Source organism: Takifugu flavidus, chromosome 22 (genome assembly GCF_003711565.1).
Source record: "Takifugu flavidus isolate HTHZ2018 chromosome 22, ASM371156v2, whole genome shotgun sequence".
Classification (NCBI taxonomy): domain Eukaryota; kingdom Metazoa; phylum Chordata; class Actinopteri; order Tetraodontiformes; family Tetraodontidae; genus Takifugu; species Takifugu flavidus.
Genome location: NC_079541.1, coordinates 340001 through 352769, shown reverse-complemented (window position 1 = coordinate 352769; position 12769 = coordinate 340001). Strand labels below are relative to the sequence as shown.

Here is a 12769-nt window from a genome sequence, read left to right as displayed (position 1 = left end):
GGCCCCCATCACCCCAGCAGGTCCCCATCAGCCCCAGCAGGTCCCCAGCAGCCCCAGCAGGCCCCCATCACCCCAGCAGGCCCCCAGCAGGCCCCCATCAGGCCCCAGCAGGACCCCATCAGCCCCAGCAGGCCCCCATCAGCCCCAGCAGGCCCCCAGCAGGCCCCCATCAGCCCCAGCAGGTCCCCAGCAGCCCCAGCAGGCCCCCAGCAGCCCCAGCAGCCCCAGCAGGTCCCCATCAGCCCCAGCAGGTCCCCATCACCCCAGCAGGCCCCCATCACCCCAGCAGGCCCCCATCAGCCCCAGCAGGTCCCCATCAGCCCCAGCAGGCCGCCAGCAGCCCCAGCAGTCCCCATCACCCCAGCAGGTCCCCATCAGCCCCAGCAGGTCCCCAGCAGCCCCAGCAGGTCCCCATCAGCCCCAGCAGGCCCCCAGCAGCTCCAGCAGGCCCCCATCAGCCCCAGCAGGCCCCCAGCAGCTCCAGCAGGTCCCCATCACCCCCATCAGCCCCAGCAGGTCCCCATCACCCCCATCAGCTCCAGCAGGTCCCCATCACCCCCATCAGCCCCAGCAGGCCCAGTCCTCCTGCCCCCCCTCACTGACCAGCTGTGGCCTCTCTGTTTTAAAGCATCAGAACTTGATTGTTCAAAGGTTTGAAGCTGAAATGAGGCTAAAGCGACTCCTGATGAGCCGCCGGCCTATTTTTAACGACTTGTGTGGCGGCGGCGGCGGCGGCGGCGGCGGTGAGTCGTCCCTTTTCTGCTTTGGCTTCAGGATTATTTATAGTCGCAGCAGCACTTTGAATGTGCAGAGAACCTCTGAGCCGTTGACTTGATTGAGGAAGTCCGTTAGTGACTCCCAGCCTGGACGCCGCAGCGAGCGACAGGAAGCCGACGGGAGGAGGCAGGAAGGGGGGGCAGTCTGAAGCCAGAGGAGCGGGGGACAGACGTGAGTCGCTCCGGAGACGGAGGACAAAAGACAGGAGACTTGTGCGTTCCAGCTGTCCTCCAGGAGTCTGAAGCCTTTCTCTGGAACCGCCCTGTGGACGTGGACGGGGACGGGACGGGACGGGGACGCGCTCTGGGTCCGCTCCAGGATTATGTTGGTGCCGCCCGGCTCTGAAGCTGTGACGGCCCAGAATGCTGCGCTACCGAGGCGTCCGTGTGCTGTGCTGCGTGTGCTGGGCGGCTCTGCTGCTGCAGGTGAGTCCGCTTCGCCTTCACGGACGTTTGGACGAGTTCAGCAGAATTTAGCTCCTTCCAACCTGATTCAATCAATCAATCAATCAATCAATCAATCAATCAATCTTTATTTATATAGCGTCTTATACAATCAAAGTTGTTTCAAGGCGCTTTCAGAACCTCTAAATACTTAAACTACGGTAAAAAATGCTTTTTTTGCTTTTTAATCCTCTTTGTTTTGGTTTTGAATTGAAAAACATTTAGAATAATGAATAAAAGACACATCTGACAGGGCGAGAGATACGAGGAGAGCTCAATAACGCTAACGGCGACAGCGCACCCTTAATTATCCAGTGATAATCAGCATAATTTGTTTTTGAAGAGAGTTGATCATAAATCAAGAATCAGTGCAGCTTTGAGAAGATTGGACACTTTCAGGAGAACCTGAATAACCTTTTATTTTCTGTTCTGCTTTCAACATGAGAACCTGCTGACAAGGGTCAAAGGTCAAAGACTCCTTGGGCTAATTTTAGATTTGACAACATCTGACTTGGACAAACATTAATTCTGGGGAAAAGGGATAAAATGTTTGATTTCAACTGTTTGTTTATGGTAAATGTGTTTGGTAATTAGCATCCGTGCTAATGTAGCTCCAGCTGAAGGCTGGTAATGGAACCAGGGGTCCAGGTTAGCTCAGTTCTCAGGTAATGTTGATCCTTCAGCTGGGAAGATGTGACTGTCTAAAGTCTGGTTTCTCCAGCAGGATGGGAGGAGTGTTGCGCTCACACAGGCTCCGCCCCTCCCGTGTAGCATCTCTGTGACTGAGGTCACACCTGGTCTGGACTGGGTCCACCTGAGGGTGATCACACCTGGACAGAACTGCTCCTTCACGCTGACCTCTCTGGACAGCGGAGAGGATGGCGGCGAGTGCAGAAGAACAAGAGGAGCCACGGACACCACAGGGGGCCCGGAGGAGGCAGGTAGCGGGCTCCAGGGCGGCGAGGGCGAGGAGGCCGGCTTCACCTGCACCTTGGATCACCTGGAGGCTGGAACCAGTTACCAGCTTCAGATCCGTTCGCAGATGGACGAGCGAGTGGAGAACGTCTCCGTGGCCACCAGTAAGTCCCGACCCAGCATCCCTCCACGTTCCACAGCTACGTCATGAAGTGGCTACAGAACCGGTCCGTCAGCCTTGTGGCCCAGAACCCTGCAGAGAACCTGCACCAGACTCGGGTCAGGTGGGCAGGGCCAGAACCGAGATGCTCCAGGATCCTTCTGACCCACCTGAAACGTCACCTTCACCAGGTTGGAGGTTTGACAGTGTTCCAGCTCCACTCAGCCTGATCAGGGTCAGATCAGCCGTGTGGCGCCCAGGTCACATGACCTTCAGAATGGCGCTTTGAACTTCAGCTACGGGCTTTGTTCTCCTTGTTTAGTCCCAAATTCTATTGTGTTCTCTTGTTTCCATCCCTGCTGACCTTTGGGTGTGTGTGTGTGTGTTGTGTGTGTGTGGTGTGTGTGTGTGTGTGTGTGTGTGTGAGCTTCCCCTCTGCACCTCTGTGATTAGCTACAGGAACCCCGGCCCTGCTGAGAGAGAGTGATAGAGCAGTAAAAGTACATGCTGTGTGTAAGTGTGTGTGTGTGTGTGTGTGTGTGTGTGTGTGTTCACATTGGCAGGTCTCCAGAACAGAAGTTGGACCCTCAGAGTGTATTTCCATCGTGGCCAGAGCTTTGGGTTCAGCCATTTCCTGTCCCCATTGTTTCTTTGTTCTGTAGGAAACACTGGGAAAGGGTGTGTGTGTTTTTGTTTGTGTGTGTGTGTGTGTGAGATTGTGTGTGTGTTCTGGACGGCACCAAACAGTCGACGCGTGCTAGACTGTAGTTCCGGTAGTTAGTCAGAAGGTGGCGGCAGTGAGCAGGAGAACGCCACTGTTAGCTGTCGTTAGCATGTTACTCCGATCCTCCCTCTGTGTGTGTGTGTGTGTGTGTGTGTGTGTGTGTGTGTGTGTGTGTGTGTGTGTGTGTGTGTGTGTGTGAGCCCTCTGGCTCTGCTGGGATTTCAACTCTCAACCTCTGTCAACACCTCCAGTATTTTTTCCTGATTCAGAGTCAGATAGTGATGGAGAACTAAAGTGGTTTGTGTCTCAGTGGAGGCTGAGATGTCGCAGCCTGATAATATTGTTCATTCAGTGTGAAGCACATTTGTGGTCTCACACACACACACACACACACACACGCACACACACACACACACACACACACACACACACCCGCTGTGGGTAAAAACACACACCAGGAAGTAGAGAGCTTTTAGGCATGTTGGACTTCTCAACAAGCATCTGGGGAGTTGAGACTTATGTGTGTGTGTATGTGTGTGTGTGTGTGTGTGTGTGTGTGTGTGTGTGTGTGTGACCAGAGCCGTCAGCAGTGGCGGGCCTCCAGGTGACCTCCAGGACCTCCAGCAGCCTGGGCCTCTCCTGGCAGGCCGGCCCCGGCAGGACGCAGCGCTTCAGGCTGCAGCTCTGGGATCAGTCCGGTGCGTCACAGCTCTTTGATGTTCTTTGATGTTCTTTGATGTCTGCTGTCGTGCGGACAAACAGCGTGTGTTGCGCCGCGTTTGCAGGTCTGCTGAGGAACGAGACGTTGGAGAGCACGGCCACGCAGCACGCGCTCCTGAACCTGACAGCGGGTCGACTGTACAACATCACCATGGTAACGGAAGCCAGCGGTCTGCAGAGCAGCGTGACGATTGAGGACCAAACAGGTAGAGAGGACGATGACGGGTGGGGGGGGCGATGACGGGTGGGGGGGGTGATGACGGGTGGGGGGGGGGTGATGATGGGTGGGGGGGGGGTTGATGACGGGTGGGGGGGGTGATGACGGTGTGGGGGGCGATGATGACGGTGGGGGGGGGGTGATGATGACGGTGGGGGGGTTGATGATGACGGGTGGGGGGGGGGTGATGACGGGTGTGGGGGCGATGATGACGGGTGGGGGGGGTGATGACGGGTGGGGGGACAATGATGACGGGTGGGGGGGTTGATGATGACGGGTGGGGGGGGTGATGACGGACGGGGGCGATGATGACGGGTGGGGGGGCATCCGTGGTGCTGACAGGACGATGTCCTTCCAGTTCCTGCCGCCGTGCTGAACATCACCGCTGACGCCAACAGCACCAGGTTGCTGTTGTCATGGCAGCGGCCCGAGGGCGACCTGGACTCTCTGGTGATCACACTGGCCACCAACGGAACGGGTCGTTGGCAGTCCGCTCTCCCCCCAGATGCCACCCAGGTCACGGTGGACCAGCTGACTCCGGGCTGCACGTATACGGCCGTGGTGGCGTCCCACAGCGGCGCGCTGGCCAGCCAATCAGGAGCCACCTTCAGGACAGGTCAGCCTCCGCCGCTGCTCTTTGTGTCCTGACCTGTGGTCGTCCTGACTCGGTCTGTCCTTCAGCCCCGGCAGCCGTCACGTCCCTCTCCCTCTCCCTCTCCCCCTCCGCCTCGCCCCCTGCTGGGCTCCTGCTGTCTTGGTCGCCCCCTGCTGGCCACTGGGAGAGCTACCGGGTGCTGCTGTTGGACGGCTCCCAGCCAGTGGTCAACACCAGCGTGAACTGGGAGGCTGTAAACTTCACCTTTCCTGGGCTGGGACTAACTCCTGGAAGCCTGTACAGAGCCGTGTTGGTGGTGGAAAGTGGAGGACTGACGGCTGAGAGCAGCTGTGTCGGAGCTACAGGTGAGGTTGCTGCAGGAGTACCTGGAGGCGGAATAGTGACCAAAAAAATCCTCTCGTCTTTTCACCGGCTCAAAGCTTCAACTCACGTTAGTGCACGTCTGTGTCTAGTCCCAGCATCGGTGCTCAACCTCCATATACGTCATTCTGATGAGACCTCGCTCAGCGCCATGTGGAGCCACGCCCCCTCTGGCTCACGTGACGGTTACTTCCTGACTCTTCGCCATGGTAACACAGAGCAACCTACCTGGGCGTGTCCTTGTTTTTGGGCTGGGATGTTCAAGCTGTCTGGGTGTCGCAGGTAACGCCACTGTGGACACCAGAGAGGTGGAGTCAAACATGAGGGAGTGCACGTTCAACGTGCTCACGCCTGGGACGCAGTATTCTATCACCGTGGCAACCAAGAGTCACAACCTGAGCAGCTCTGTGTCTGTGGAGGGAAGAACAGGTGTGTGTCGGCTGTAGTTTATTCCCTGAAGGACCCGAACGTTGCAGCTGTCTTCACGTGTGTGTGTGTGCGTGTGTGTGTGTGTGTGCGTGTGTGTGTGTGCCTGCGTGTGTGCGTGCGTGTGTGTGTGTGTGGCAGTTCCCATGCCGTTGCGTAGCCTCTCCCTGGGGAGCCATGGCGTCAGCAGCCTGCAGGCCTCATGGGAGAAGCCTCCTGGTGGGGTGGACTCCTACAGCCTGACGCTGCTGCAGGACAGGTGAGTTCAGCGTCACTCTCAAAGGTTCTATCAAAGGTTCTATCAAAGGTTCTGTCAAAGGTTCCACTTCTATTGAGTTTTTGTCTCCTCAGCGTGGTCATTCAGAACCACAGCGTTCCCGATGGCGGTTCCTCTCTACTCCTGGACGGCCTGATGCCTGGCGCCCCCTACAGGCTGCAGGCCTCCACTGTCAGCGGGGGGCTCCGGTCTGCCAGCGTCAGCCTGCAGGGACGCACCTGTAAGATGGACTTTGGCTCCATTATTTTCCTTTCATCTGCTGCAGTGGCGCCCCCTGTGGCCACCGCAGGGAACAACACCTGTATGAATGCCTGACTGGTGTTTTTGGGCTTTCAGCGCCGGCAGCGGTGACCGACGTCAGCGTCGCCAGCGGCGGCAGGTTGGACGCCGTGCAGGTGTCCTGGCGCCCGGCGGTCGGGGTGGTTGACAGTTACCTGGTCCGTCTTCAGGACCGCAGCCAAACCATCCGCTCTGTGGCCGTGTCCCGCTCCTCACCGCCCGAGTGCACCTTCAGCTCCCTGGTTGCCGGGCGACTGTACACGGTTGTCATAGTGACAAGGACCGGGGGCCTGGAGAACGTCACGGTGGTTCAGGCACGAACGCGTGAGTGAAGATGTTAAAAGCAGACGTGCAGCGAGAGCGTGGGCACCAACCCTGGATTTGTCTTTCAGAACCGGCCACTGTTCAGAACCCAACGGCGGTCCACTCTGGCAGAGACGACTTCCTCAAGGTCTCTCTCGTCCGCCTTCACGACCCCTCAGAAGAGCACCTGTCTGACTGTTTCCTGTCTGTTGCTCTCAGGTGTACTGGCGTCATGCCGCCGGCGATATGGACCGTTACGTGGTTCTGATCCGTTACAACCTGACTGTCCTGCAGAACAAGAGTGTCTCTGCTGGACAGAACGAGTGTGCGTTCTCTTCTCTGACGCCGGGCAGGCTGTACACGGTCACCGTGGAAACGTGGAGCGGCGGCTCCGTGAGCAGCGTCTCCACGGATGGACGCACCTGTGAGTCAGAACCCAGGCCGCTAAACGGGCCGGCAGCGCCGCTGTGCTTGATGCTGGTTTCTCCCTTCAGTGCCGGCGGCTGTGAGGAACCTGTCGCTGGGGGATGCAGGAACGGGCCATCTCACGGTCACCTGGAGCCCCGCCCCCGGCGATGTGGACCACTACGAGGTGCGAGCACCGGCTGTTTTGAAAGAACGGTTCTGAAGGGTTCTGATGGGGTTCCCGTCTGATCATCAGGTGACTCTGCTCTTCAACGACACCCGGGTCTTCCCTCCCGTGGCGTTGGCGAGCGACGCGCGGCAGCATCGGCTCACCGCCCTCACCCCGGGACGCCATTACAAGATTGTGGTGTCGACGTTCAGCGGACCTTATGAGCGAGCCCAGTTCATCGGGGGCCAGACAGGTGAGAGCACCAGTACGGTTCCCAGTTCCCGGACCTTGATCTGATCCAGAGGCGTGGCTTTAGTTCCCAGTACGGTGAAGAACCTGCTCCTCCTGCCTCGACCCGGCCTCCCGGGTTCTGTGGCTGGGCTGCTGGCCTCGTGGACGCCTGGAGACGGGGACCTGGACATGTATGTCGTGTCTCTGTCCACCCCAGTGAGTCCAGTTCAGGAAGATTCAAACAGGAAATGATCTCAAATACAATCACAATAAACGCCGCCTCGTTTCCCGTTTCCAGGACGGCACTGTGGTGGACAAACGTCCCGTTTCCAAACACGCCTGCTCCCAGGAATTCCTGGATCTCGTCCCAGGCCACGCCTACACCCTGACTGTCCAATCAGTGAGTGGGACGCTGACCAATAGGAGCAGAGGAACAGGCAGGACCGGTACGGCGTGATCTCACCGCACGAGTTCCCCTGGGCCACGGCTCATTATCGTTCCCGTCTCGCTGCTGCAGCTCCCGCCAGGGTCACGGCCCTGCAGGCGGACAACGACCACACCGCCCACAGTCTGACCGTCAGCTGGGAGCGGCCCGCCGGCGTCTACGACGGCTACAGGCTGCAGCTGCTGGACGAGGCCGGCGCCGTTCTGGCCAACTGGACCGTTTCTGCTGAACGAGGCCGCCAGCGCCTGGAGGGCCTGACGTCTGGGCGGTGGTACCGGGTGAGCGTGGTGACCGTGAGCGGTGGCGTTCCATCGGCGGAGGCGACCGCAGAGGGACAAACGCGTGAGTGATGGGCGGGGCTTCTGAGGGGCGGGGCTGGTTCCGGGGGCTCGGCTTCACGCTGGTTCCTGTGTGCAGGTCCGGCTGCAGTCACCAACCTCACCCTCACTTCTGCCAACTCCTCCTCTCTCTCCTTCTCGTGGCGGCGCTCGGACGGCCACGTCGACACGTACGACGTGTCGCTCCACAGCGTCCCCGAAACAGCCGGTCAGGGTGTAGAGGCTGCCGAGGGTGGGAGGAGCCACCAGGTGCGATCATGCTTCCCGTCTGTCAGAATTGAACTACGCCACTTGCGTGTGACGCGCGTGTCGGTCTGCAGGTCGCCGGGGAGCTGCTGGACCTGCAGAAGCTTCCTGCCGCCTCAGACCGCTGCCTGTTCACCGGCCTGCGAGCAGGACGTCTGTACCGCCTGCAGGTGGTGAGCTGGAGCCGAGACATGAGCAGCGACTCGGCTACGCTCGCCAGAACCGGTCAGTCAACACGCCGAGTAAAACCGTGCTGCACCGCCCCCTGGTGGATAAATGTCACCATTCAATTATTGATTGACATCTAAAGGGGCGGGACTTCCTGTGACTCTGTGAACACTGTGGCCTCACGTTTGTACTGTGGGAGGAAGCAGCCCTGTGGTCACATGACCCCCTGTGGTCACGTGACCCCCTGTGGTCACGTGACCCCCTGTGGTCACATGACCCCAGGAGACACTAGCTTTCACCTGGTTAACGGTCTTCTGCTCTGCCCTCCCTCCTCTTCCTCAGTGCCGTCTGCAGCGTCGTCTCTGGAGGTTGAGAGTTCGGGACAGACGGACAGCCTGACGGTCAGCTGGCAGCATGGCGAGGGCAGCAGGAGCAGCTACCAGGTGAGCGCAGATCCAGACGGAGGCCGACCCAGACAGGAAACGTCTTTATTCACACACATTAAACAGCTGCACAGATTTGGGTTGGAAATGTCAAACCGACAACTTCCTGCACAGAGGTCGAGGAAGACGCCGCCACTTCCTGCCTTCAGCAGAACTCTGGGTTCAACCCGAGGGCGGCGGCGGCGCTGCTAACGTCTGCTGTTGTGTGCAGGTGTTTCTGTACGACGTTTCTGGAGCTACTCTGGGAGTGCAGACGGTCGGCGCCGACCACACCAGTCACGTGTTTTCTGGGCTGAGTCCTGGTCATCTGTACCGCAGCGAGGTGGTCACTCACAGCGGCGAGCTCACCAACCGCGTGTCGGCGATCGGACGCACGTGTAAGAATAAAAACAGGCATGAACCAACGCTCGATGATTCCAGAGGTGATTAAATACTTTGTATCGCACACAGCTCCAGAGCCGCCCACTCACCTGTCCGTCAAACAGGGTCCGACCAATGACAGCATCGAGCTGGCGTGGTCTGGCCCCGCCTCCGGGCTTTACCACAGCTTCCGGCTACAGTGGGCTCCATCAGACCGCCTGTCAGTCACCCAAACTGGCCTGACCGGACGCATCCTGGCCGGGATGTTTCCAGGGCGACTCTATAACTTCACCGTGGTGACCGTTAGTGGGGGCGGGGCCAGTGGAGGGCCAGCAGTTATCAGCCAGCCAATCCAGAGGAGCGCCAGGACAAGTAGGTTTGATTAATGTCGCATTAATCAAAATGACGCACCTGTTGTCACGTGACCATCGTGTGACCTCATCAGGCTGAGGGATGCAGTTCCCCACCGGGACCACTAGATGGAGACAGAATATTAGGAAAGAGGTTCAGCTAAAATTCATCACAGCTCTGCCGGCAGCTTGTTCAAGGGATCAACGGGGAAACAAGGGATCAACAGGCTTCCTGATTATCTGCTCTTCATTCAGTGATCACCTCTCCTTGTCTCCTTTCCTCTCCCCTTGTCTCCTTTCCTCTCTCCTTGTCTCAGGTCCTTCTCCTCTCAAGTCCATTCACTGCTTCCCGCTCTCTTCCTCCTCCCTCTCCTGCTCCTGGACACCCCCCCTCTCTGACTTTGACTCCTATGAGGTGGAGTGCCGTCGCCAGGACGACGAGGAGCTGATCTCAGTGCTGCCACTGGCTGACAGTGTTACTACGGTAACGCTGGACCACCTCGAGGCGTACAGGAAGTACTCGGTCACTGTGAGACTCTCGTCAGCAGGACAGAAGAGTCCACCAGCGACACACACCACTGTGACCATGATTGACCGTGAGTGCCCCCCACCTCACCCACACACTCTCTCACACACACACACACACACACACACTCTCTCACACACACACACACTGTGGTTAAAGTAGGACTGATCTCCTGGGAGTCTCCTTGGAGTCGGCTTCATCTTTAATTAACTCCATTCTCAGCCAGGGGCTGAAATCCAGATCTGAACCTTTAAGACAAAAATCCTCAGATGGTCACCAGTCAGGTCTCCAACTGTCCTCGCCGTAGGCCCCCCGGTCCCCCCCCCCAGCGTCCAGGTCAGCGAGAGGTCGTCCAAAGTCACGTCGTCTTCAATCCTGTTCCGGTTCAACTGTTCCTGGTTCAGCGACATCAACGGAGCCGTCAGGTTCTTCACCATCGTGGTGGCGGAGTCTGAAGGTAGAGAATCATAGATCAGCTGATCCACACTAACGACCGGGCTGATAACGATGTGCTCACAGCCGCCGAGGCGCTGCAGCCAGAACAGCGCCACCCTCTGCCCTCCTACCAGGACTACAGCACCAACGCCTCCGTCAGGGCCTATCAGACCGCCTACTTCTCCAGCCGCTGCTCCCAGGACGCCGACGCCCCCACTGAACAGGTGCTGTAACTGCGCCCCCGTGCACACATGGGTCCCTGTGGGCCGTGCTCGTTAGCAGCAGTGGAGCTAATGAAGCTGGCAGACATGAACACGACTGATACAGCTGATCAATAACCGTCAGGTCGTGGAAGTGAACCTGGGGGCCGGGAGCGACCGACTGGGTGGGCCCTGTGACCGTTACCATGACGACGACCTTTACCTGAGCGACAGCTACGGCAGCTTCTGCGACGGGCCTCTGAAAGCTAAAACCTCCTACAGGTAGAAGATCTATCTTTGCGAGGACCCGCCCTAATGTCCCCACTTGGCAGGTAAAATGCAGCAGTTTGTTCTGTCCAGGCTGAGCGTGCGCGCGTTCACGCACCTGCTGGACCAGAACCACAGAGAGTTCCCCCAACCGCTGTTCAGCGACACCTACCTGTCCCCCCCGATCAGGACGCACGCAGGTACGACTCACACACACACACCACACACCACACACACACACACACAGACCTGCGTGCACATCACGCACGTGTCCCACCCTGTCTGTGCTGTTGTGTCAGAGCCTCTCGGGGGGGTGGTGGAGGGTCTGAGCGCTGGGATGTTCCTGATCGGGATAACGGTGCCCATCCTGTCCCTGCTGGTCTACAGACAGAGGCTCCGCAAAGTGTGAGAGCGCGCACACACACACACACACGCACACACACACACACACACACACACACACACAGATCAGCTCTATTGATGGTCTCCCCCTGTGTGTGTGTGTGCGTGCACGTGCAGGGCGGTGCAGGAGAACCCGGTGGTGAGGATGAGCCTGTGGAAGGACGTCCCGTCCTCAGGACTGTATCTGGGCGTCAGGAGGTGAAAACCAGCAACTTTGGCTGTTGTTGTAGCGTCCTGCTGTTGACTGACCTTGTTTCTGTCTGTTGCAGCAACCGTCGAGTCACCAGGTGAGTCACCTGACCGAGCGTCACCTGACCGACGCAGCGTCACCTGCTGCTTCTGCCTGTCTGACCACGTTCTGTCCCTTCAGTCCCATCAAAGCTGGACAGTTTGAGTCCCACCTGAACCAACTACAGGAGGACTCCAACTACCTGCTGTCAGAGGAGTTTGAGGTGGGACCCTCCCCCCTCCTCCCTCTCCCCTCCCCTCCCCTCCCCCCCTCTTCCCTCTCCCCCCTCCTCCCTCCCTCCTCCCCCCTCCTCCCTCCCTCCTCCCCTCCCCCCCCCCTCACATCCCCCCCAACAACCTTCTCTTACTTGCTCTTCAGGATCTGAAAGATGTTGGACGCAACCAGACGCTGGACGTGGCCCGGGTGCCGGAGAACCGAGGGAAGAACCGCTACAACAACATCCTGCCCTGTAGGTTCTGGACGTCCGTCCGACCCACGAATCCAGAACATCAGTTTGATGGTTGGAGTTCTTTTCTAGATGATTCCACCCGAGTGAAGCTGGCGTACCTGGAGGACGACCCGTGTTCAGACTACATCAATGCCAGCTACATCCCTGTACGTGCACACACACACACACACACACACACGTGCACGTGCACACACACTTACCCCCGGCACCTGTCCAGGGCAACAGCTCCCGCCGGCAGTACATCGCCACCCAGGGCCCGCTGCCCGGCACCAAGGACGACTTCTGGAGGATGGTGTGGGAGCACAGCGTCTGCAACATCGTCATGGTAACGCAGTGTGTGGAGAAAGGAAGGGTGAGTAAACGGACCCGAGTCAGTGGTGACCCAGCAGCCGGTACTAACTGGGGTGTTCACAGGTCAAGTGTGACCAGTACTGGCCCCCCAACACAGAACCGCTCTACTACGGGGAGCTGGTCCTTCAGATGCTGTCAGAGTCCGTCCTGCCGGAGTGGACCATCAGGGAGTTCAAGATCTCCTCGGTACCGCCCCTCCTGGTAATGCTGCAGCGTTCTGACCCAGTTGTACTGACCCGTAATCAATCCCTGAACAGGAGCGCTGCAGCTGCCCCCGGCTGTTGCGTCACTTCCACTACACCGTGTGGCCCGACCACGGGGTCCCCGAGAGCACCCAGTCCCTGATCCAGTTCGTCAGGACGGTCCGGACTACGTGGACCGATCCCCCAGCACCGGCGCCACCGTGGTGCACTGCAGGTAGGTGTGTGTGGATCCCAACACAGATTTCAAAGAATCTAAACAAGAACTTGGTGTGTGTGTGTGTGTGTGCGTGTGTGCGTGTGTGTGTGTGTGTGTGT

At 58.6% G+C, this 12769-nt stretch overlaps 1 protein-coding gene across 1 annotated transcript in view; it reads left to right on the top strand.

Annotated features, from left to right (window-relative positions):
• Positions 1 to 759: 759 nt before the first annotated feature.
• ptprb (protein tyrosine phosphatase receptor type b) overlaps positions 760 to 12769 on the top strand; it is a 13619-nt gene continuing 1609 nt past the window's right edge. Inside the window, 38 exon segments of the mRNA XM_057023039.1 lie at positions 760 to 1202; positions 1945 to 2299; positions 3598 to 3717; positions 3805 to 3945; positions 4315 to 4572; positions 4638 to 4916; positions 5025 to 5141; positions 5215 to 5361; positions 5500 to 5617; positions 5710 to 5855; positions 5972 to 6238; positions 6307 to 6365; positions 6437 to 6641; positions 6712 to 6809; positions 6879 to 7044; positions 7108 to 7238; positions 7321 to 7468; positions 7540 to 7809; positions 7885 to 8054; positions 8126 to 8276; positions 8562 to 8662; positions 8874 to 9039; positions 9113 to 9394; positions 9690 to 9968; positions 10206 to 10355; positions 10418 to 10557; positions 10679 to 10815; positions 10894 to 11000; positions 11100 to 11205; positions 11320 to 11400; positions 11472 to 11489; positions 11573 to 11654; positions 11810 to 11900; positions 11970 to 12046; positions 12118 to 12252; positions 12315 to 12437; positions 12509 to 12614; positions 12617 to 12668. Coding sequence (XP_056879019.1) covers positions 1140 to 1202; positions 1945 to 2299; positions 3598 to 3717; positions 3805 to 3945; positions 4315 to 4572; positions 4638 to 4916; positions 5025 to 5141; positions 5215 to 5361; positions 5500 to 5617; positions 5710 to 5855; positions 5972 to 6238; positions 6307 to 6365; positions 6437 to 6641; positions 6712 to 6809; positions 6879 to 7044; positions 7108 to 7238; positions 7321 to 7468; positions 7540 to 7809; positions 7885 to 8054; positions 8126 to 8276; positions 8562 to 8662; positions 8874 to 9039; positions 9113 to 9394; positions 9690 to 9968; positions 10206 to 10355; positions 10418 to 10557; positions 10679 to 10815; positions 10894 to 11000; positions 11100 to 11205; positions 11320 to 11400; positions 11472 to 11489; positions 11573 to 11654; positions 11810 to 11900; positions 11970 to 12046; positions 12118 to 12252; positions 12315 to 12437; positions 12509 to 12614; positions 12617 to 12668 — 5642 coding nt within the window. The 5' untranslated portion in view covers positions 760 to 1139.